Source organism: Gambusia affinis, linkage group LG07 (genome assembly GCF_019740435.1).
Source record: "Gambusia affinis linkage group LG07, SWU_Gaff_1.0, whole genome shotgun sequence".
Lineage (NCBI taxonomy): Eukaryota > Metazoa > Chordata > Actinopteri > Cyprinodontiformes > Poeciliidae > Gambusia > Gambusia affinis.
This window is the reverse complement of record NC_057874.1, coordinates 12,755,600-12,780,393: the sequence shown is the minus strand read 5'-3', so window position 1 is coordinate 12,780,393 and position 24,794 is coordinate 12,755,600. Positions and strand designations below refer to the sequence as shown.

The window sequence follows — 24,794 nt, the reverse complement described above, 5'->3', positions numbered from 1 at the left end:
CCAGAAAGGAAATTAATCATGGTTTCAAAATTTTAAAAAAGGAGAAAGGGTTCAATTTAAGGTTCAACACAATGTTATCATCTTCTGTTAACTTATCCATTTGTTTTCATTTTAGTTTCATCATAAATAGTGCCAGAAACAGGAAAATCCAGGAACCCCTTCATTAAACGTGGCTAAATTCATTTTCAAAAACAAAAAGAGTAACCCACTATTGTCATTGTTGAGAATAGTCTAAAAGTTATTTTGATCATATGGAAAGATAACATTCAGATCAAAAAGCATAAAAAGATTGCATACCTACCTTTTAGTAAGACAATCCTGAAGAAAAGGTTTTACGTTTTTAATCTACAAAACCACAAAAGTTGGTCTAAGCAGTGACTCAGGAAAAACTTTGGGTTGATATCGTTGTAGCTGAAACCTTAGAGACCTCTATCATAAAAATTCCAGTAAAATAAATGAATAACTTAGTTGTTGTAATGTTGAAAAAACTGCATGGAGTACGACTGTTTTTGTATTTCTGAATAACATGGTTGAAAACAAAAAGTGCTACATTCTGAAATAAAAAGCCATGATGTGTTTCCATAGACAAAGATAATTGTTATGCAACACGAATCATGCCCGACTGTGTCTCTATGCCCTCTGGAGCTTGGTCTGTGTGCATGACATCACGTGAGACTCCTGCATACCTTTGACCTGCTGAAACAGGCACTTTTTATGGCTTCTGACCCGGGTCTACTCTTTTGCTCTCACAGACTTGGAAAAAACATGCACTCTTTGGTCTCGCATTCCCCCATTACTTAGGGCTTTAGAATGGAGGTTATAAGAGCAAGAGATCTAGGTCAATGTGTTCAGCCTGCACGCATGACTAACCGGCTTTTGATGAGCAAGTTTGCTTAGCATGCCACACTCTTAGCACACGCGAGCGTTCGAACTGTGCAGCTCTGCAGTTGTCCTGCAGATATTTGCACGCAGTCGTAAGGGAGTTTGAGAGCTCACGTAAGCGCGCCTCTTTCTGTCTCCGACATCACAGGAGCTGCGTGCTGCTCCCCGCTCATTCCTCATGAATCTTTCAGCTAAGGTATTTTTAGAGGCTGTTATGTAAGTGGCACCTGTCATGTGATCTCCACTGGGATTGGAAAGGAGAGAAAAGCAGAGACGGGGAAGGACGGAATGAAACAGAGGGGGGGCAAGAGAAGGAAAAAATAAACTAACCGCAGCAGTCTCTCGCTCCCTGTCTGTCTCATTCTCCTTGAAATTTTCTCCTTCTTTGCTTGTTTCTGGTTTTAATCTGTATTGTGACCAAGGCATGCAGTAGAGTAATCTTTTAGGATATGCTAAAGTGTGGCCTCGGCTTTTAGGCGAATCAAACCTGGTAGAAGATTTTAGCTTGATGGGCACATTGCTAAATGAAAGCCATGTTTCAGGCTCTAATCCTGGATTTCGTTCAGGATCAGAGGGCACATCGGTTTGGCTCCCTCTAACGATTTGTGTGAACACGTACACACTCAGTCCAAACAAAACTGTGTCATACACTTTCTGGTGTTATGTAACTTACTCATTTTGAAATCAAATACTTTCTAATGCAGGAGAGGTCTAAGGTACTGAACTAAAACTCAGTTTCTGGGTAATAATGTCAAATTACTTCTAGGCCTTAAATGGACTAACACAGTGAACAACTTAAGCAATAAAAAAAAATAAATCAAGATTTTGGTGCACACATTGGAAATAATCAAAACTATACATGCAGACTCAAAAATATATTGTACATGCACACTCACTAAACACAAAAATATTTGGCATATTTTGTGGCTTTCAACAAGCTTCTGCTATAATCCTGCCTGGATATTTCACACCACTTTGTTAGAGCAGCTCGTTTAAATTTGTTGGTGTCCAGGTATGGACACAACTTTCAGGGATAGTCCATAAAGTTCTGATATGTTTTTGGAACACCCATGGCAAAAGACACATCCTGTGGTTGTGGAAAAGACGTTAGTCTGTTTGAGAAGGGTCAAGTCATTGGCATGCATCAAGCAGAGAAAACATCTAAGGAGATTGCAGAAACTACTAGAATTGGGTTAAGAACTGCCCAACGCATCATTAAAAACTGGAAGGATGGTGGGGAACCATCGTCTTCCAGGAGGAAATGTGGTCGGGAAAAAAAATCCTGAATGATCGTGATCGGCAATTACTTAAACGTTTGGTCAAATCAAATCAAAGAAAAACAACAGCAGAAATCAGGAGTATGTTTAATTGTGAATGCAAAAGCATTTCCACACGCACAATGCGAAGGGAACTCAAGGGGTTGGGATTGAACAGGTGTGTAGCTGTAAGAAAACCTCTAATCAGTAAGGCTAACCAGAAAAAAAGGCCTCAGTTTGCTAGGGAGCATAAAGATTGGACTCTGGAGGAATGGAAGAGGGTCATGTGGTCTGATGAGTCCAGATTTACCCTGTTCCAGAGTGATGGGTGCATTAGGGTAAGAAGAGAGGCTGGTGAAGTGATGCACCCATCATGCCTAGTGCCTACTGTACAAGCCTGTGGGGGCAGTGCTATGATCTGGGGTTGCTGCAGTTGGTCAGGTCTAGGTTCAGCAACAATGTGTGCCCAAAGAATGAGGTCAGCTGAATACCTGAATATACTGAATGACCAGGTTATTCCATCAATGGATTTTGTCTTCCCAAATGGAACGGGCATATTCCAAGATGACAATGCCAGGATTCATCGGGCTCAAATTGTGAAAGAGTGGTTCAGGGAGCATGAGACATCTTTTTCACACATGGACTGGCCACCACCGAGTCCAGACATTAACCCCATTGAGAATCTTTGGGATGTGCTGGAGAAGTCTTTGCACAGAGGTCAGACTCTCCCATCATCAATACAAGATCTTGGTGAAAAATTAATGCAACACTGGATGGAAATAAATCTTGTGACACTGCAGAAGCTTATTGAAACAATGCCACAGCGAATGCGGGCTGTAATCAAAGCTAAAGGCGGTCCAACAAAATATTAAGAGAGTGTGACCATTTTTTGGTGGCGACTTTTTTTTTGGCCAGGCAGTGTATAAGATTTTTTTTCCTCTTCAAACTACTCCTTTCCTTTAAAAATTTAGCTTATGACTTGTTCATTTTAAGCTACAAATGAATAAAATAAAGAACTATGCAACCTGTTGATGGGAATTTAACTAAATATTAGTGATATTTGCATATATTTGAGAATGTGTGAACATTTACAAAGTCGTAATCTCATAACTTGTAACCCGAAAAAGTTGTTGGAACACTCACTATACAATGAAAATAATTATTAACGTTCAGCCTGATGCAGGTAAAATATATTTTATTGTGGAGGCTTTGGTAGATATGATTGAGTTCTCCATTTCCCAGTTAATTGCCTTATGTGTGTGTGTTCTGCAGGAATCCTGGAGCCCCATCTGTCTGTACTGCTGTGGATGGGATTCTTTGCAGCACTGGTTCTTGTTTTGCTCATGCCGAAGCCGCTGGGTATCTTAGTCCTGGTTGCTGTCACAATCCTCCGTCTTATCTTCTCTGTGGGCCTGGAGCCTACGCTCTTCCTGTTGGGTGCTTTCAATGTGAGTGGACTTAAAACCTTGTGGTGGTGTTTAGTCTACTGACTTCTGTTTATATTTGGATGCTTTTTAATTGTTATTTTTTGTAGATTTGTGTTACTATCCAGACGCAAAAAGGTGAAAAATACATTTTAGTTTTTAAGCATTTTTTTTCTGTAATTGATTACTCCATTTGAGGAAAATTGCTTAGTGGGATAAGTGCTATGCAAAAGTATTCATATCCTTTGTTGTTTCATAATGTTGTCATGCAAGAACCACAAACATCAACATAATTTATTGAGATTTCAATTGATAGGGCAACCAAAATTAGTGGGTAAGTGTGACATTGTACATGGTTTTTAGACTTTTACCAAGTTTATCTTAAAAGTTTGGAGTGCTGAGTAAATACCTTGTGGGATCACTTTTTGAGTATGTCTTTGCTTTGCCTGCTATTTCCACATAGATATGTTTTCCCCCCATCCTTCTTTTAGAAAAAGCTCAGGCTCACTGAATGACTTGCATCCACAAACAGCAGCTTCCCAGTCTCACCACAGATTATCAGTGGGATTTTGCTCTGCAGTTTGACTGGGCCGTTCAAACACACGCAGTCCGTAGTGACACTGACTTTATGCCCACAGTCATTTTCCAACTGAGAGGTGAACCTTCTGTATTTAGTTGACCAGTCTTCCAATTAGCCTTGACCATCTTCCTTGACCTTCATGAAGAAAAGCATCCCTAAAACATGATGCTATGTTTCATCATGAGATGGAGTGTTCAGAGTAATATGGAAAGTTGGCTTTCCTCAATACATAGTCTTAAATTGCATCTTAAATGGTTCTGTTTGTTCAAAGATTGAGCTTGCACATGATTGCTTTGTTCCCTACACAGCTTGTTGAAACCTGAACTTCTTATTAAAGTCGTTCAGTAATGGCTTTCGTCTTGCTGTTCTTCCACCAAAGAAGTTGTATACAGTAGACAACCAACGGTCTCCAAAGTTACCAGAGGCCTCTTAGCAGATTTTCTGGTTAACACTCTCTATGCCCCAATCTGTCAGTTTATGTGCACGGCCATTTTCTTGGCTGGTTTCCCATGTACAGAGGTACATGACTGAATACTGTTGATCGAAACTATTTAAAATTCTTTATCTTTATACTTTCTGTGAGAAAATGTCTCTGTGTGGTTTAAAATTAATTTTCCCCAGAGAAATGGAATTGAAGTCACCAGTGTATGCACTTTCAAGTACTGAGAAACCTCCTCCCAGCTAGTTCCACTTCTTCTTTCACCTCCCATGCTAACGGTCTTTTGGCAGGCCAGAACCACACATGCCCCTTTCATTGCCCTTCTTGCCCTTCCAGCTCCTCCTGCCAGTGCTGTGATGCCTGGTGTAAGATGCAAAGCTGGACCTCAGAAATGACATTACAGCTTTGCTAGTACTTAAAAAAAATGCTCCTAAAAGGACCTAATGCTCTAAAATAAAGAAAATAAAAATTCATTGACTTTCTTTTGGGTCCCTTTGTTGACATGTACAAACCAGTGCAAGTTATGAGAAAGGGGAAAAAAAACAAAACAAAAACGGGTCAAACGAGAAACCCGAGATGTTGCCATGTGCTGCAGTAACCTGGTAACTCTGAAATCTAGTTTATATGCAGGTGGTCAGATTTCTCCCTTAGTTTGCTGTTTGTTTATAATTTTTCTCTTACAAATTCAGAACTCTTGAATTAGACCCAAAGATTTCTACCCAAACTTAGGCAATTACATGTTTGTTTAGATCTTCCTTTTATTTTTGATCAAAATCCTAATTTTCCAGGATGTAAAAACCCAACCCTCCCAGACGCACCACCACGCCACCTAGAAAGAAAGTGGGTTAAATTATATAAAGATAAATGACGAAGAAGTGAGGTTTCTCAAGCAGGACCCTTTCAAGATGTATTAACCGGGTTTTTGTCAATCCCTTAATCTACACAGATAACTGAGCTTCTTAAATGGAACAAATCTAATAGTGTGCCCTCATTTAGCTCAAAATTCACCGTCACTGATGTCAGCACATTTTTCCTATGGTACAGCCCCCAGCAATAGGATCCCATCCTTAGAAGTATTAATGATTTATCATCCCTCATTGGCATTAACAATAACAAAACATGAACTTTTTTCTTCTAGGTTTGTAATAAAATTATCTTCCTGATAAGCTTTGTTGGAAACCGAGGGACTTTCACACGGGGGTACAAAGCCATGGTGATGGACTTCGAGTTCCTCTATCATCTCCTCTACCTCATCATCTGCTGCCTGGGAGTGTTTGGTCACGTCTTTTTCTACAGCCTGCTGGTAAGACAGAAGCAGTAAATCGTAGGATGTTTGTTGCAGGAAATAAATCCTTCAACTTTCATAGGCATGTACACATTCTCCTTTTTAAAAGGCAAATGACTTTGGGTTAAATTGATACGTAAAATTAATTTTGAATCGGAAATTAAAGCCTTTTAGTTTAGGCTAATTTGGTCCAAACCAAAACGTTGGTTTATCTGTGCCAATGTTTGCATTTTTGCTTAAAAATATGCACTTTTTAATGGCTTTTCTGCTGAGTTTGCACATTCTCTTCATTCATACTTCAAAGACATGCAGGTTAGAATAATTTAGCATTATAAATTGCTGTTGGGTGTGAGTGCATGCATGTTTGTCATGTGTGTCTTTTTTTACGCCAAGAATCTGTACTGTGGGGAATTATCCTTTCTCCATGATAGGTTCATAATGTATGAGGTTGAAGAAGAATCATTAAGTTGAATTCATGAATTTTATTTATGAATATCAAAATATAGCTTGTCCATTGTTCATGCTATCCTTATGGGTTAGCAGAGCAAAATGGCATCAAACAACAGTTTGTGATTCCCTTCCTTAGCCTCTTCCTTATTGTGTCATTTCCTCTAACCTTAGCTTTGAGGGTGTTTCCTAACATGTCATTCCCTTTAGCTTTAGCTTTGCAGAGCTAAAGCTCTGTGATCTATGTGAATGCGTCTGTGCATATGCAAACATTCAAATAGCTGAAAGACAGAGAGGAAAACACAGAATTATTTATCCTCAACAGTACAGAGTATAATCTGCCTCTCACCTATTGTCTCTAAAAATAGGCACAGTTGCTCTGGAATGGACGGATGTTTTATTTGGAAGGTTTTTTTAATGCTACTCTGTAGTTTTCAAGGTGTAAGAGCTCTAAATTGGTTTGATAACCTTTCAGATTGATAATGCCAATGTTTTTAATTTGCCATCACAACAATGGTACTCCATGATGCTGTTTACAACCATTCTTAGAAGCATTGAGCTGATAAGTAGTTCATATGGCAGGGTCAGCAGATGTACAGTTTCACCAGGTGTTTGCTAATCGCCGCTGCTGCTAGTCTAGAGGAGCTGAGTGAGGGAGTTGCTCTGTAAGGTGGAATCTGCGCTTGGAGCCTGCAGCTCCAAGGAGGAGCTTTGTGGAAATAGGTGGTGCTTTGTTGGAGAAAGTGCTTAGGCACCCACGAATAGCTACCACAGGTGATTAGGATGATTCAAGGATTTCTCAAACATATGAAAACATCAAAGCAACACTTTAGGTATGCTTTTGATGTGGGCATAACATTATAATATGCTATAAAGCTAAAAAAAACAACTATGTTTAACATAATTCAATTAGATAATTGCACAATTAGCTGATTGCAGGTTCACTATTCAACCTGCCTGTGAAGTTCCCATTGTGACTATAAATCGCCAAACATCAAGAAGAACATAGATTATAAAAAATTTTATCAAGCCGGGAGATTCATACTGACCAGAGGCTTTTGTGTGTCCTGAGAAGGAAAGCTAAGTTTACGAAGAAAAACCAAAGCATTTTTTTCTCAAAACTTCTCATTTTCTTCATTTTACAGATTCTTAATTCTGTTGCTTTGTAATCCATGCTGTTTTTCTGCAGCTCTTTGACCTGGTGTACAGAGAAGAGACCCTGCTGAATGTGATCAAGAGCGTGACCCGAAACGGACGCTCCATCGTTTTGACGGCTGTTCTTGCTCTCATCCTGGTCTACCTGTTCTCCATCGTCGGCTACATCTTCTTCAAAGATGACTTCATCTTAGAGGTGGACCGTATTGCCAACGCAACCCAGAGTAAGGAGACAATGCAGTCTATTTGTCACAGTTGTCCTTGCTGTTTTAGATGTCACTAAAATCTGTGTGTGTTTTAATTTTATAGAAAGTGGAGCCAGTCTCGCTGGGGAGTTCCTGAACACAGGACTGTGTCAAGGAGGCCTTAATGAGAACTGCAGCAACAATGCTCAGCAGGAAGGTATTTAATAATGTGATGCCTCATATTCTGTCTGTTTGAAGAGTTTTTATTAGTCAGTCCTGGTTTAAGAATATACTGTTCTAAATTAGACCGAGTTCTGAATGTTTGAGGGTAGTCAAGAAGCCTATAATTTATGGTTTTCATGTCAGTTTTTCAAGTAAACTACCTTTATTCCCTGAGTTGACCTTTTCAAGGTGAAAAATTGGTTTTCATTTGAGCACTTACAAGGGTTTGGTTCGGGTTTGTTTTCATGTTCCGTGTTTTCTAAATGGGCTGTTGAATAATTTTATAAAGAAAGGGGTAGTTGCTTGTAAAATCAGCATGTATTATGAGGAAGATACCAGAGAAGTGACTTATCAGACCACAGAAAGGAAAATAATAATGTGAGATATTTTTTTAATGTGTTTGGTTTTCCATTGTTCTTCATTTTGGCACCAAGGCACACCTACCTGCTTGTGACTCATATGAGTGTCACGTGATTGCAATTTGATCCAAAGAGTTCACATGCGAACTCGTCGACCTGCATGTGACATTGACTAACTGTTGCATCCCAGAGAAAAACAGTAAATCCCCTAAAACCTTCCATCAGTCTGGCTGTTTGGTGACCTTAAGACTGAAAACAGACTTGCAGCGAAGTTTATGAGGTCTAAAATTATTGCAAAGAAAATTGTGACAACTACTATCTATGAACTAGCCCACAGCTGTAATGTTTCTATATTTTGCCTACATAAAAGACAGAAAATGTTCCCTAAAGCCAAGAAAAAGTTTTGAACCCACAACCTTGGAACTGGGCATAGAAACATGTAATTTCAACGAGTCTTGTTTTAGGAGCATTAAACTGCCCTCCTTCTCTGATGTTAAGATGGCCTATATACTGCTTTGATTCAGATTTCACATTTCACCAAAACAAAAACATTGTTGCTTTGACTAACAGGCGTCACACTTGGAGCCAAAGCATGTAAACACGACTGATGAGGAATGTGGAGATATGCAACAAAGTCGGGGATTCTTGTTGTAAATCAGTAGATTACACCTTCAACCTAAAGTGGGAATTCATTTCTATTTTAGGTGTATGCCACTTCCTGCCATCAAGATCTACCTTGAAAAGTTTACCATTGCTATTTAAAGTGCTTTTAATAAGACATCAGAGAAGCTTCTTTCCACATTTCCATATAAATCGTTGTGAAGCCGTACTTACATTGTGTTGCTGCACACTGCCTGTACGCTGGCTGAAGAAAAGCTACTCCACTTTTCACTCACAAATTTTTCTGGTTGTGAAAAAAAAAGAGTTGTGAGGTACCAACCCATCGAAGGGCTTTCAATGAAGTGCAATTTTAATTGGTGCATCACATCTTCATAGATGCTGTGAAAGTATTCTCATAACCTGTAGGAAGTAATTATATTTTGCTCAATTGAAACGTAGTGCTAATGTTAGTTGGTGTGTCTGTTCTCTGTTATGGTTGTGTATAAAAAGATGAGTTTATTTGTTAGCACCATTTATACACAAGTTAATTCAATATGCTTTTCTAGGGGGAAATATGGGACAGAAAAAAACACAATTACATTATAATACAAAATGTTATCAAAAGAACAAGATTAAAAATTGATACTCCATAAAAAGGAGACATTAAAATGCAAATTTGACAGATAAATAGCTTAAATATGATAGAAAAAAATTACTAAGTAGCCTTTGCGGACTATAAGAAAGCTGTTGTAAGCGATAATGTGTTCAGAGTTGATTTAAAGGAGCCCACAGTTTCTGCAAAGCTGTTTTTGAAGGAGTTTGTTCCTAAGCTGAAACTAAAGTCAACCTCCTCGTGTTTAGTTTTGGTCCTGGGGACACAGAGTCTCTAAAGACTTGTGGGGTTACACGATTCAAACCTGACCAGAAACCGTTAAAAATGTACAGGAAGTTTGTTTAACAATCATCTGACTACCACACTAAATATAGCCATTAAAACAGGTCACAGAAATACTATGGATGAGATAATGTCCATACGGGTCCCTTAAGAAACACCAGGAAAATGGATCACATTTTACCAGTCCTCAACTCACTGCTTATGTTAGGTTTTTATTGGTCCATAAAGCACTTCACAGCCTTAAAATAAAGTTTCAATTTGGGGTCTCACTCTAAAATGACACATAGTACTGTTTGCATAATGTTTGCATAATGTGCTGTTTTAACCCTTATAGAGTTTAGGGAAATTTCTGTTTCTAACTTTGCATTCTTAGTAACGAAAACAATTTTATCTGATGCTGGAAATTCTGACCCATCATCTCATTAACATTATGGACACACTAACCAATTGCAATGGACTATTTTCAAGTTGTGACACAAAAATATAAAGTTGTATGTTTGTTATGTAGATGTTGAATGAAAATATCCTGAGCACAGAATCTTGAGGCACTCCTGATATTATCTTTCCAAATAACACAAATTATTCCAAGACTTTGAAATAAGATCTGGAGGTGCTTAAGTCAACACCAGACCTTTTCCTGTTGATGAATCATTATGCCAAGCGAAACTGTGTCAGATTCAACCCTGAGATCCACTAAATCCCAGGTAAAAGTTTTTGATGGATCATAGTTAAGATGTACTCAATTTAAAACCTTTGCAGATGGAATCGCAGTAATTCAGCATGCTACATTAAAAACATTCTTTAAATCAAAAATGTCAGTAGATTTGTTGATAAACTGTCTTTTCAAATACTTTTGGGAATAATGTGTGGACCTGTGACAATTTAGTATTGAGGCGTCTCTAAAAGACGTTTGACCACTGCAGTTTTCAGGACTGACTACATGTTTGTGCAATTCTTCAGTTGTAAGACAAGAAGGAAGAGTTTTCTTTTAAATTTGTGGGAACTGTAGCCAAGAACAGTTTCTATCCAAGACATGGTTTATTTAAAAATCATTTTTGGTGTACTAATTTTGACTTAAATCAAAATAAAGATATCTTATTGTAACTGTAGTAATCAATGCTACAGTTTGAAATGTTTATAGCTTTTTAATCACAAGTGATCCTACCATTAGTCTCGTGCTGCTGACTCATGCCCAGACTATGCCCTATTATCACAAACAAGGTGATGGTTTATGGACTGTTTTTGAATAAAGATAATATTTGCTTGATCTTGTTTTCCTTAAATTATCACCATTAAAGCTACATTTGGCCATTAAAACAACAGGAGTGCATGTTTGGTGCATGTAAAAAATTATAATGTCTTGATTAAGTGAAATTAGTGAGGCTTATATGCAGTCTTTTGTGCATGGCTTTTTTATGTTACATAAAGTCCTTAACTTCCTGATTGACCAGTTACACCAATTCATAAAATAAAATCTAGAGCAATACTGTGATTGCTTTGTTTTGCAGTTATTGTAAAACTTTTTGCGTTAGATTGAGTAAAATATCTCGGCTCTTTTTTTTTTTTTTTTTTGTCTTTTTCAGAGTTTGGGATCGACAGTGATGATGAAAACGACGTGGAGCGGACGTGCGACTCTCTGCTCATGTGTATAGTTACGGTGCTGAGTCACGGCTTGAGGAGCGGAGGGGGTGTGGGCGATGTTCTCCGCAAGCCTTCTAAGGAGGTAAATTCCAATCTGAATTGGTTCCATCATGTGTGTGTGTGTGTGTGTGTGTGTGTGTGTGGGCGTGTGTGTGCGTGTGTCCTGGGAGGGTGTTGTATCTGCTGCTGCTGCTGCTGCAGCACAAGTCATGTGAGTTGGCTCTGAGCTCATTGTGAGCCAAACTTGTTTTTATTTCAAAAGCGTGGTGCTTTCGCAATGTTTCCCAACAGCTGTGCTGCCTCTGGCTTGTGTTAGGGAATGAAACTTTAAAATAGATTTCCACTGAATTCAACTTGAACCACAGAAGAGGATGTGACTTGCTCCCTCACCCTTTTTGCAACACACTGTTACTCACATCAGAAATGTGAAATGTTGGCTGAGACTTTTGAAGAAAGGCACAGTTGGTCAGTACTCTTGTTCTGCAGGGTAGGGAACTTTATTGGTGAGCGTTTAATAAAAGCGGATGCAAATTTGTTGGCACCCTGGTAAAGATGTATTAAAGAAGTAAAATAAAAATAATCTTGCACTACTGCAGCAATTCTTACTAAAAATGTAGAAAAATTCACCTTTTAACTACATTTTCAGTGGGGGAAAAACATGTTGGTGCCCCTTTTAGTTGCTTAGAAATATTCTTCTGAAGGACTTTTTTCTCTTATTTTAAGTTGATCAGAGTTTCTAATTAGTCAGAACTTTCTGGTAAATGGAACAATAAGCACAACATGACAAAAAAGGCCATTTGTCTTAGCTACTGACCTAAATGAGAACCCATATTTATCTTGCCACCTCACAGGATAATGTGATGAAGACTCAAAAAAACTAAATGTCTCTTCAAGAACTGCGTCAGAGTGGCATTTGAGGGATCAGCATGTCCTCATTAAAGCTATTTTACGCCACCATGTCAAGAAAGAAAAACATTTTCTGTTCCTCTCTTACTAATATTTTTGTTAGTGAGGATTGTTTGCTAGATGCTTCTGGGACTATAACTACAATCCTCATGTGGGTTTTGGAATTGGTAATGAGTAATGATCCAAAGCATAGGATCAAATCAATATAGAAATGGTCCAACAGACAGAAAACCAGTCCTCTGACATAAATCTTATAAAAACCCGGTGTGGTGAGCTGAAGAAAATAAATCATAAGAGGAATCTGGATGATGTAGGTTCTGTACAAAGGGGAATGGTGAAAGATCCCTCTGTCTGTGTACTTTAATCTCTGTAAATGTTACAGAAGAAAGCTTACAAAAGTGAAGTTCTGCTGTACAATGTATTAACAGCAGGTGTACCAATTAGCCTGCCACTGGTAATTTGGTTAATTTTTAACTTATTTATAGGACATTTCCCCCAAAATTTAATGCACTAAAAGTAAAGAGGTAGCTTTTTATGCTACAGAAATAAAAGAATATTTTATGTCAAATTGAGGATTTTTCTTTTGAAGTCTATACCACAGGTGTAAAATAAAACAAAAAAAAAAAAAACGTTTCCACATCTCCATTTAAAATGAGTGTCTGAATTTGACCCACGCATCCAAGACTGAACACATAAGGTTCACATAAGACGGGCTGCATCATGTTAACTCTCTGGTGTTTCTATTACGTTAGCCTCTGTTAGCACCTGTTGCCCCATTTCTATCCATAACAACCAAGCTTAACCTCGTTTTTAACTCGAATAATCATCTCCACGTGTGAATCTATAAAACTATTTTCTTCGCTGAAACCACCTGTTAATTTTCTTTTTATATCTGTTTTCTGTTGTACCGAGGATTTACACACTGCACCCTTATTTTCTTTATTCCACTCAGGAGCCACTGTTTGCAGCCAGAGTGATTTATGACCTGCTCTTCTTCTTCATGGTCATCATCATCGTCCTCAACCTCATCTTTGGTGTCATCATCGACACCTTTGCCGACTTGAGAAGTGAGAAACAGAAGAAAGAAGAAATTTTGAAGACTACCTGCTTCATCTGTGGTGAGTGTGTTCAGGTTTTTGTAGTGGGTCAGAATGGACTAAATTATTGGCAAAATCCCGATTGAATAAATCTATTGGTTGGATTTTATCACTTTTTAAAGGGAGCTTATGCTTCACATATATTTACCAGGTGTGCCGAAGTCTGGAGGAGCTCTTCAATGTCTTGGCATTTACTGGCTTTAGAGGAAATTTGCAGTATTGTGCCTTTTTTCACAAACGGGTGTGATTTCCTAATAAAATGTATTTGTTATGTTTTTTTAAAAAAAACTGTTGTCTGCAGATAGCTTATAGCAACACTGACTCCTCCTTGTCTTTTATGACTTGTGTTTCAGGATTGGCTTCATGTAAGCACACATTATTCTCGGTTACTGATTATTAACTACCATTTACTGTTTACCATTAGCAATGAAGTAGCCGGGGTAAGGATACAGAATTAGCTTTTAGGAAACTGATTCAAAAGTGTGACACAAGTAGTTTTTTAAAATTGCTTCTTCACTGCTGCTGTTTGGATATAAATAATTATTTAGGATTTTTTCCTTTGGGTGCATTCTCGTCATAGCTCATATATTTAAAGGGCTAAGACACAGGGCCAAATGCTGAGTCTCAAATTGTTTTTATGACAATGTTCCACAGTTTCTCTCAGGAGTTTGGGTCCTCAGAGAAATAGCTTGATTTATTGGCCAATCCAGCACAATAACACCATGGCTAATAGACCAGCTTCTGGCACTTTTGCTTGTGTGAGCAGGTGCCAAGTCCTGCTAAAAATAAAACCAACATCTTAATAGTTTGTCAACAAAAGAAAACATAAAATGCTAGACGGACCTGCTGACTTTGAACTTCAGAAAACACCAGGAGTTGACCTGGTTCCCCCAAACCATCACTGATTGTGGAAACCTCACAGTAAACCTAAAATCTGGGTTTTGTGCCAGACTCTGGAGAGACTCTGACTCTAATTTTGAAATTATATTTCTATTTTGGCTTTTGGACTGAACAAATAAAGAACAACAGTTCAGTTTTTTTTCCTTGACCAAGATAAGGTGCTTCTGCCAATATTGCAACTTCAACATGAATGCTACAGTTGTAACTCATGAACATCTGTGTGCTCTTTTTTTTCACCCCAGTTTTTTCTCTCTCAGCTTTTCGTTTAAATATTTGGATGCAGATCTATGTGGACAGCCAGCCATTTAACAATGATTTTTTGTGGCTTTACCTTCTTATAGACGTCATCAATAACTTCCTATTGGGCAGCCAATATGTCAAGAGTCTTCATCACATAACATTTCAGAAGTAAAAAGATATATTTCATTTATCTTATGCCTTCTGATTTTCAGAGAAACTGCAATTAGGCCTTATTACCTACAAGTTAAAACCACTGCAGTAGATTGAAATTTCCATTATATCTCAGGCTTTGAAATACACTTGTGCACATGTAGCATTATCAGTAACTTTCAAGTGCAGACTCATGTCTGAGTGATACGGCTACTCTCTGTTGTTTGAAGGGCTTTCTACTTGACTCCTTTCATTCCCAAATTTCCAACCTAGGGCACCAGATTCCAGGTTGTGTTAGTGGTTTCTGGTAAGTAGGTCTGTAGAGGTCTTTGTAGCTTGCTGAAGTCCCCCTCTTCTCCTCCTCCCTCTTTTTCACTATGCTGTCGTTCCAACGAAGGCTGAGTCATGAGAGCTTCCTGCCACTGCTCTGCTCGCCTCCAGAATTTACTTCTGTCTCACACGCACACACATTCTCTCCTACACATTCAATCACATGCACACTCTTGATTCCCCTACCATATGTTTTTGTGCATCTCCACTAATTAGCCAAACTGCCTTTCTGCTTTAAACAGGGTTCATCTGCATGTCCTGATATGATCAAAACATGTTTCCAAGGAGTACGTGTCGTACAGCGTGTGCATCCAAACCCTAGTCATTGTGAGCGCAGGAGTACATGCAGTATGGGAGCATGTGTGTGAGCATGCATATGGCAGTCAGAACAAGTGGTAAGCATATGGAAGGAGAACAGCATTATGTCAGCCAGCCAGCCAGCCCATTGGCTGTGAGTCAGTCACGTTAAATAAGGCCAGGCCACGGGGGGAGCTGCTGTCTCTATGGTTTCCAGAAGGACCACAAGAGAACAGGAGATGCAGAGATTAGGAGCTGATCTCCGCAGGAATTAAGTCGCCTGACGTCCTCCGGCTTGGTTTTATAAGCCATTCTGTCTATTCAGTTTGTAGGTCTCATGGGGATTGTGGCGAATGATTGAATTACTCCATGTACATCCTGCACACACAGATCTGATTTTTACCTGTAGACGAATTTGTCTTATCTTCGTGCAACAGATCTAGCTTACTTCCATCTTTCATGGAAAAAGTTAGGAAACAGGACTAGTTTCTCGATGCAGGAGATCCAAGTTATGAATTGCTAAGCGTCACACCGTCCTACAATTCTCCTCCTATGTATGAGAATTACTTTGTTGGCTTAATTATCATAATGTTGGCATCTCAGCTTTCAATTAAGACATGTCTTATTTACCTTTATATGTTTTTGTTTTCCTTAGGATTAGAGATTCACCAATCCTTGCTCATACAAATTTTCACTTTTGAGGTTTTTTACACATTGTAATTTGAGGATTGGTGTTTTTTTTAACACTGTTTCATTGTTTAGTTTCATGAAAAGTTATCCCGGCTTTTTTTAAACAAGATACTGAACACATTCTCTAAACGACATGTGTAAAACTCAAATCAAATCAAAATCAAATTTTATTTGTAATGTGCCTACTAGACTCTAGAGTTAAATCAGTGTTAAACTATATATATATATGCATATAAATATATATATATGTACTATTTGAGACGAATTGTTGTGATGACATCCTGGAAGTGGGGTATCTGAAAGAGTAGGAGCTTCTTAAAGAGACAGAGGCCAAGTTTAATGCATCCAACTCATGAAGTCAAATTTCTTTTAAGTGACCACATTTTATAACAACTGACAGTGACATAGTTGCTTGATTTTTGCTGTAAAAGGCCCCAATGTGTTTGAATTCTGCCCTTTTAAGATGTACTCATTAAATGCAGAGAACGCTATAATATTTTAGCAGTTTTTAATAAGTAGTTTTATCAATACATTCTGCCAGCTGGCCCTTTGAGGGCATTCGTGATCTTGATGTGGCCCACAATAAAAATGATTTTGACAACCCAACATAGCAGTTCAGCATGTAAAACGTGGTTTTAGCTGCAATTTTGTTTAAATTCTGTGCACTGTCTTTTCTGTGCACTTGTGTCAGTCCCACACAAATCACTGTACAATGTATATTACCAAACATGTAATATCTAGCAAAATATACCATGATTGTCTTGTCTTACAAGTGGAGGCTAGCTTGATCCTTGTGTACAACAATTAGCTAATCTAACTGGTTTGCCAACTTGCAACTGGAGCAAGGTTATAAAAGTCTTATATCATTCCAAGGTTTGAGTTTCAAGGCAAAAGGAATGAAGCACAGAAGTGAAAAGCCTGACTCTTCTTCCTTCTGTCTTCTCTTTGAGAGAGGAATTAGTGATATTCTCTCACCCTGGAAGAAGACCTGAATACTTAATTACTTGGTGTAAACGTTTTGGCTAAACAAAAAGTCTAATCAGCCGGAGGACGTACTTCTTCATGCTTTAACGGGAGTAAAACGGCGTGTAGATCATAAGACGAGACGGTAGACAATATTGGGTTCATGAGAAAAACACTAAATGAGATATTACCAATATTTTAAGGAAAGCTGAAAGGCTACACACCTGGACAGCTTAAAAAAACAAGTCTCTATTATTTTCTATCAAATTACACTTGTATTTCCTATAGAGAAGCTAAAGCTCCAATATAATAAACTTGTTCTACTATTAAAAGAACCATTGATAGGCCATTGTTTGCAAGTTTCCAGCTCAAACACAATGTAAAACTTGTCCAACTTCAAAAATACAGCCTCTATTGAACTCATGTTAATAGTGCAAGGTATAGTATTTAGATAGATGGATAGATAGTTGTCCTATAGGTTATTGATTGCATTTATAGATATGTGACAAGTGATATACATTGTAATCCTCATGTCACAATGAATCTGGTTGTCCTTTATTTTATTCCAACCAGAACCAGGTTCCATTGGGACTGAAAAGGACTTAACTCTTGGCTAAGTCAGACTTGTGTTTTTTTTTGTTTGTTTTTCGTGGCGCTCTGTGTGTTTAAATGAAGTTGCATTGGGATTACTCTTTTACAATACTCCTGCATAGTAACACTATATTACCCAATTGCTAATAATTATTAATGATGTCACATTCTAGATATTTTTAAATAAACTATTGAGTGCAAGACATAGCATTTTATTAAAATGTACAGGTTTTGTGCCTTTTGCCACACAATAACTATTTTGTTGTCATTGTTTCTGAAAATCTGGCAAAAGCTGCAAAAGAGTTTAATTACTTTTTTTTTGTCAATGGTTAATGTAAAATGATCTAAAACTTATTTTATTTTTGTTGATTTCTTGTTGCATCTCTAAATAGCAATTATACACACACTACATACACACTCTGAACCATTTGGTAATACAGTCCCAGGCTTGTCATTTCACATTAATGTGATATGATTTGGGTCATAAACAACAATTGTAATCATGAAAAGCACAACAAGCTCTGCACCAGATGGCCTTGCTCCCAGACTGTCCTGGTCTCAACGGAGAAACACTCTGGGGTCGTAGATGCTAACGCTAAAAACATGCTTAGAGCAATCGAGCTTGTTTACACCCAAACCGTACAGACCGGGCCACAGTTTACTACAAATTGCCTACTTTTCACTGATAAAGTCAGCCATCCATCATTTATACCTGTTTATCCTTGAAGGGTCATGGTGGAGTTGGTGCCTCCATCCATCCATTTTCTTAACACCCTTCTTCCCTAAATGGGGTCGGGAGGCAGGTGCCACCTTCCAGCTGCGTCCCGGGCGAGGCAAGGAAACACCTGGACAGGTCACCAGTCTGTCGCAGGGCAACACAGAAACATACAGGACCATTCACACACACACTCACACCTAGGGAGAATTTAGAGAGCCCAATTAACCTGACAGTCATGTTTTTGATCTGTGGGAGGAAGCCGGAGAACCCGGAGAGAACCCACCATGCACAGGGAGAACATGCAAACTCCATGCAGAAAGATCCCCGGCCGGGAATCGAACCCAGGACCTTCTTGTTGCAAGGCAACAGCTCTACCAACTGCGCCACTGTGCAGCCGAGTTGGTGCCTATCTCCAGCTATCATGGGGAGAGAGGCAGGTCCACCTTGGAGAGGTCGCCGGTCCATTGCAAGGAAACACAGAGACACACAGGATGAACAACCAAAATTGCACACACTCACAACAAAGGCAATTCAGAGAGATCAATTAACCCTGCAGTCATGTTTTTTGGACCATCGGAAAGAGCCAAAGTACCTGCATAAAACCTAAACAGGCACAGAAAGAACATGCAGACTCCATGCAGAAAGACCCCAGGATCTTCTTTCTGCAAGGCAGCAGTGTTACTAATACCACCACTGTTTAGGCCTAATAAATTCAAACATCTGTATTTCATTTTCGGTAAATATTTTATGCTGTGTCCTTAAATGTGAGGCACAGAGTTAACTTTGACTCTGTAAAACGAAAGTAGTGAATAAGAAGCCATCAGCAGCAGTTAATTTTGTTTGTTTCTCTTTCTGTATTTCTAAACCACACACAACTGCCAACCCTGTGCCTTCTGCGCTGCAGGTTTGGAGCGTGACAAGTTTGACAACAAGACAGTGACGTTTGAAGAGCACATCAAAGAGGAGCACAACATGTGGCACTACCTGTACTTCATAGTGTTGGTTAAAGTGAAAGATTCCACAGAATACACAGGGCCCGAGAGCTACGTGGCAGAAATGATCAAGGTAAAAAAAAATCACCCAACATATTCTTGGCTAACTTTGTAAGGATTTTTTTAAAAGTTATTTCAAAGTTTTTCTGTGGAACTAGAGAGTTTCTTAAGTCATAGATGTTGTCAGTCGCCAGGTTCTGTCACGTTTTTGGCAACAGCAGTTAGGCGAAACATTTTTTTCATCCCTTAATGTTACTAATTCACACTTTCGAACATGTCCTGGCTCATGACACAAAAGCACGTTAATACCAATGGGCTAATCTGTTCCTCTTTTCTAAACTTAACCGACAGACATGCTGGTTTTAAACATTTAACAATACCAGCCGACCGGTGCAGCCAAAGAGGAAGTTGGGAAATCAAGAAAACACGAGCCTGTGGTTTAACATTAAATCTAAGCAAAACGTTACTAGGATTTATTAGTTGTACTATGATCCTAACATTTCAACCTTTCCCCTAAACTACATAAAGTCAAGGGAAACGTCCTGATTAAAGTTACTGTTCAGGTGTTATGAATACACAATGGTCATATTCTTGGGTATCCACAGGAGCACAACCTGGACTGGTTTCCTCGGATGCGCGCCATGTCCCTGGTGAGCAGTGACTCAGAGGGGGAGCAGAATGAAATCAGGAACCTGCAGGAGAAGCTGGAGTCAACCATGAGACTAGTAATCAACCTGTCTGGACAGCTGACAGAGCTCAAGGAGCAGGTATCTGCACTACCGAGCTACAGATTCGCTCGTAATGCAACTCACCCTCCCTGGATTTAAACGTCTTCCGTCTTTTGGTTCCTTTTTGGTAGAGCTGTCAACATTGTAGGGAAGCAATACGTGCCAAAATACCACACAAATAAACAACAAACAACTCTTAAAGTGAGCAAGAGACCAGTAATATAGCAGTCACTGTAAAATGGGCTTTTACTATTACTTTCAAATACAAACATGGAATTGAAATTCTTAATGGGCTTTAGCATCAACATGTAGTGGAGTTAGCACAACTATTGACACTAAACCAATAGTCTCTTTGTATATTCTACGCTGTAAATAGTTACTCCATGTTCTCAGCTCCACTACTCTGGATAGCTGTTTTTAAATGAGCCCTTTTCTTCATTTGTTGAAAATGTCTGCATCTACACGTTCAGTTTACAATTCAAAAGCATGAACCAGTCAGTCAACCTGATTGCTTTTTCTGATCAGAAAACATTTGATTTTTGAGTTGGATTTTTTATAAGATGAAAATAGTCTTGTTCTGGTTACAAGCCCATGTTTGATGCATTTCTACTTCCTGCTCAGGGATATTTACATTTATTTACGTTCACTGGTGCACTGGCACCACTCTTTTATAATAGCCAGCATTTAATTTTTTGCTGTTTAGTAGTTTAACAAAGTTCTTCCACCAGCTGCCCTCTCAGTGTAAACAGCTCAGCCTGACAGCAGCAATGTGAAGTGGCTAAGGTCATAATACTAGAATACAGAAGTCCCTGTAATTGAAATGTCACCTTTGTGCTGCTCTTCTTTTCTTCCCCATTCAGATGACAGAGCAGAGGAAGCAAAAACAACGACTGGGACTTCTGGGTCATCCCCCACATCTGAACATTAATCCCCAGCAGCCTGCCTGATTTCCCTGGAGGGGAGTCCACCTTTCACCAGTGCCTCAGCACTCTCTGGCAGGGCAATGTGTCCAACTGTTTCAGGTGGATATCTGACTTTATGGTTCTCCTGACCCTCATAAAATATTGCTCTTCAGCAGACATGCTTGTATCTATGTAAGGTGAGCTGCGTGTCTTTGTGGGTTAAGTTTGCACAAAGTGCCTGGAGATCTGCAAAGTCAATTCTGAAAGTCAAGGAAATGAACATGTTGACTTGAGCTTTAGGACCCTGAATGTTTTGGGCCTTTTGTCCCTCCTGAAAACCAAAGTTCAGTCACGTTGCTGAAGGAGATTTTCTCGTCAAGTGTCCTTTTGTCGAGGACCAAATCCTCAGTGTTGCACCAGCAAACTCAGGCCCTACGTTGATTTGAAGATTTGTTTCTCCACGTTTTGTAATAATTGGTTTCATCTGATGGTGATAGGATTAAATAATATGCAATGTGTAAACAAAGATTAACTATTTTGGAGTTAATTGAGAGCTTATTTTGTATTTAAAACATGAATAGAAGACAATCACAATAGCTTACCCATACTGTGGCTTTTTTTTATTATAAAAACTTAAGTGTCTTTTCTTTCCCTTTTTAATTTCCAGGTAATTATTTATCACTTTCTGAACTCCCTATTATCTCTAACTGAGGCCTTGCTTGTTGTAGGGCAGTTCAGATTGAAACATTTTGTAAAAAAAAAGTTACTTTGTCTTCTTAAAACCTGTCCATAGCTTTGACTTTAAGTTATGTCTAGTACGAACATCCCTGGAGGGACAGTGAAAATCTTTACAAATATCTCTATGTTATTATTAATGGGGGCTTTATAGTAAAACACAAACCCTAGTGTGTCTACACTAAATTATGTATCTTTTTTTTTTTTTTACTATTTAGTCCAAAGCACTGATATTTTTGTAGCACACAACTACTTTGTAAAACATCCTCATGAAAATGCCTTCTTGAGTGTTTGAGTGTATGTGAGGTCACTTGGCGTGCTGCTTGACCAAACTAAGCTTTTCTACTAATTGACGGTTTGTGTCTGAATTGTACATTCCATTCTTGGAGTTTATTTAAATAAAGAAAGTGTGTAAAATACTCTGTGAAAAACTATGTCTGAATCAGCCTGACAAATTAGGAGGATGCAAACTAAATGTCATGCTGAAAGGAAACTAAGGCTTGGTTGGTATTTCCCCCACAAGTTGCTTCATCGCAGTTTATTTTAATACTTCTGAGTGTATCGTTAAATTTTAGCCGCTGACCAGTAGACAGTGTAGGTGCCACGGTTCTCTCCAAGCCGCTAAAGACAGGAATGACTCAAAACGTCTGCAGAAAAGTACAGTTTGTAAATTATATGTGCTTTGTTCTACAAATGAGGGCGTGCACTCTTGTGTGTTAAGAAGGCGTACTTATTTATTGATGTGTACTTTTTGAGTTTATGAAATTTTAAAACCTTAGAAGACGTAAATTTATAGAATATACTTAAGTTGATTAATTACTTTTTATTTGGATTTCTTTTGGTTAAGTATAATATAAGCTATATTATACTAAGTATATAATATATAAAATATATTATAGGAAATCCTCTTTATTCTTAACTGGTGGCAGTTTCATTCAAGAAAATGAGTAAATGATTTAATTAAATGAAGAGAAAAATCCAACTGCAGACCTTGTTAGAGGGTTGGGCATCATATACTCTAAGAAAAGTTTAGCATATCTAAGACTGAATGTTTCTTAAATATTGGACAGCACAACTAAAATCAAGACATTCATTTTAATCTCCATGAGAAAAGTGCCAGGCTTGGTGGCGTGTGCCTTAATACATACAATTTGTTCAGATATCTTGGAATTTCTTTCTTAGTCATTTAGATTTAATCATTACTTTTCCAGATGGGACTAACGCATATCTTAACTCTTCTTATTGAAGGATTGTGACAGTGATTTAAAAAAAAAAAATAACAAGTTCATATTTAATTTGTATTGATCCAAACATCACAGTAATAGAGCATGTTTTCTCTAAAGACAAAATTATTCCACCGTATGAGAAGCAGTGTGTGTACACTTTATCGCCTGCAGATGTTTTTAGATATTTTACATCAGATTAAAGTTGTTCAAATTCACAATTTCAGTCTTACTACTGCAGTTAAAGGTATTTCACCAGATTACCGTTTTAGCCCAAGGAACGTTGTCACTGATGTGATTTGATTATGATTATATATTGTAAAAAAAACTTTCTAGAACAAATACCCCAGGCTGCCTTGTTGCTATTTCAGTCTCTGGTGGTTTTCCAGCAACACCGTCAGTCGAGACGTCTGATGAGTTCTTACAGTGGGGGGTTTGAAAGTTTTACAGGGAAATAAATATTTTTATCATCTTGTTACAATAGTAGAGCTTTTATTAAAACGGGGATACATATATTTGATCACAAAAATCATAGAAGAGGTGTCATAGAAAACAAAAGTTGTAGGGATTTGGGGTGGGGAGAGGTTTCCTTTTTGCTTGTGTCAGATTGAAAACATGGATTTTAAGGTCACCTCATGTGACTTGATGGAAAATTAGACTTTAGTTTGGCTCGTGGCTCTGTGCACCATTAAGAGTGTGACGAGTTGCATTTGTCATAACTGATAAGTGAGTTGCACCCAAACCAAGCTTTCGATTGCAGTCTTTTCTACCTGATAGATTTGCAGATATTTATAACGTTTAAATTCAAGCCTATTCTCAAGGTCTCTTTCAAAGTTTTTCAAAAAACTGGATTATTCTCTGCTGATTGCAGATATTTTTTTTTGAACACCTTGAGACTCGAAATCCTCACGTAACAAGGATTTTTACAGCCTTTTAGAAATCATGTCCATCTTAAATTGACACAAATGTGAAAATTGTATGCAAATGCAGATTCCTTCATGCAAAAAAAAAAATGGATTGCAATTTATTGATTGGACATGGAAAGCTATCATCTGGCTGCCTTGATGCAAAAACACCTAAATTAGCAGACAAGGATTTGTGATATTTTTTCAACAATTATATTGTCAGATGTATTTGAGGTAGCTTGGGTGGCTGCCATCTATAACAATATGAAAATTCAAATTAGCCCTTTTTAAATATGACTGGAGCCTTAAAGATTTAGAATAATTTTGATCTGTGTGGGTCTGAGTGACAATATTTTCTAGAATGGAAACACAAGTGAGGGATTTTTGAAGTAAGAAACCTAAGGTCTTCAAACATAAAAAATAAACGACTAGAGGAACGAATTGGGTGGAGGGATGTTATTATCCAGGGATAGCAGCAGGCAGGTGCAGCCATCGTGTGCAGGACAAGCTGGATGGGCAGGGTCAGCGGGCTCCTGGGGCCATGAGGAGATCAACGTGACAGTCTGCACTGCCTCATGACAATCCACACTGACCACACGCAGCAGTCCATGCAAAGGTCCACGTGAATCCTCCCGCCCTTATTTGAGCTGTGCAGTTTTAAGAAATTATTATTGTTGTTATTGCAATTATTGCATTGATTGTTCTACAAGACCTCCTAAACAGTTGACTGTTTCCCACTGATTAACTTTCCCAATCATGCATTGTGCAACAATCCTAGAGAACATCCCCGCTGAGAGTCTTTTATTTGCTGTACATGTTTCTTGGCGGTAGGTAACATATTCGCTCATGCAAAAACTCCCGCTGAATACTCCGCCATCACCGCCCTTCCCTCTTTGCTGCGCAGCCTTGTTTCCATACACTTCAGCATGGTGGTACACGGGATCCGCGGCGCGCCGCCTCCCACTCTGACGTCCGCAGCGCCCGGGCCACTCAGGCGCGTCGCTCGGGAAGGGTGGGCCGTCCTCCCCGCCGAGGATACAGCGCCGCTTAACACGTG

At 38.6% G+C, this 24,794-nt stretch overlaps 1 protein-coding gene across 8 annotated transcripts in view; it reads left to right on the top strand.

Annotated features, from left to right (window-relative positions):
• The window catches only part of LOC122833870 (inositol 1,4,5-trisphosphate receptor type 1-like), an 83,494-nt gene extending 61,466 nt beyond the window's left edge, over nucleotides 1-22,028 (top strand). For all 8 annotated transcript variants that reach the window (XM_044121816.1, XM_044121812.1, XM_044121811.1 and 5 more), the window contains 9 exons: nucleotides 3,411-3,586; nucleotides 5,720-5,884; nucleotides 7,503-7,692; nucleotides 7,778-7,870; nucleotides 11,313-11,452; nucleotides 13,229-13,394; nucleotides 19,157-19,317; nucleotides 19,850-20,011; nucleotides 20,833-22,028. In XM_044121816.1, the coding sequence (XP_043977751.1) occupies nucleotides 3,411-3,586; nucleotides 5,720-5,884; nucleotides 7,503-7,692; nucleotides 7,778-7,870; nucleotides 11,313-11,452; nucleotides 13,229-13,394; nucleotides 19,157-19,317; nucleotides 19,850-20,011; nucleotides 20,833-20,919 (1,340 nt within the window). In that variant the 3' untranslated portion in view covers nucleotides 20,920-22,028. The remainder of the gene's footprint in view (nucleotides 1-3,410; nucleotides 3,587-5,719; nucleotides 5,885-7,502; nucleotides 7,693-7,777; nucleotides 7,871-11,312; nucleotides 11,453-13,228; nucleotides 13,395-19,156; nucleotides 19,318-19,849; nucleotides 20,012-20,832) is intronic.
• Nucleotides 22,029-24,794: the final 2,766 nt, after the last annotated feature.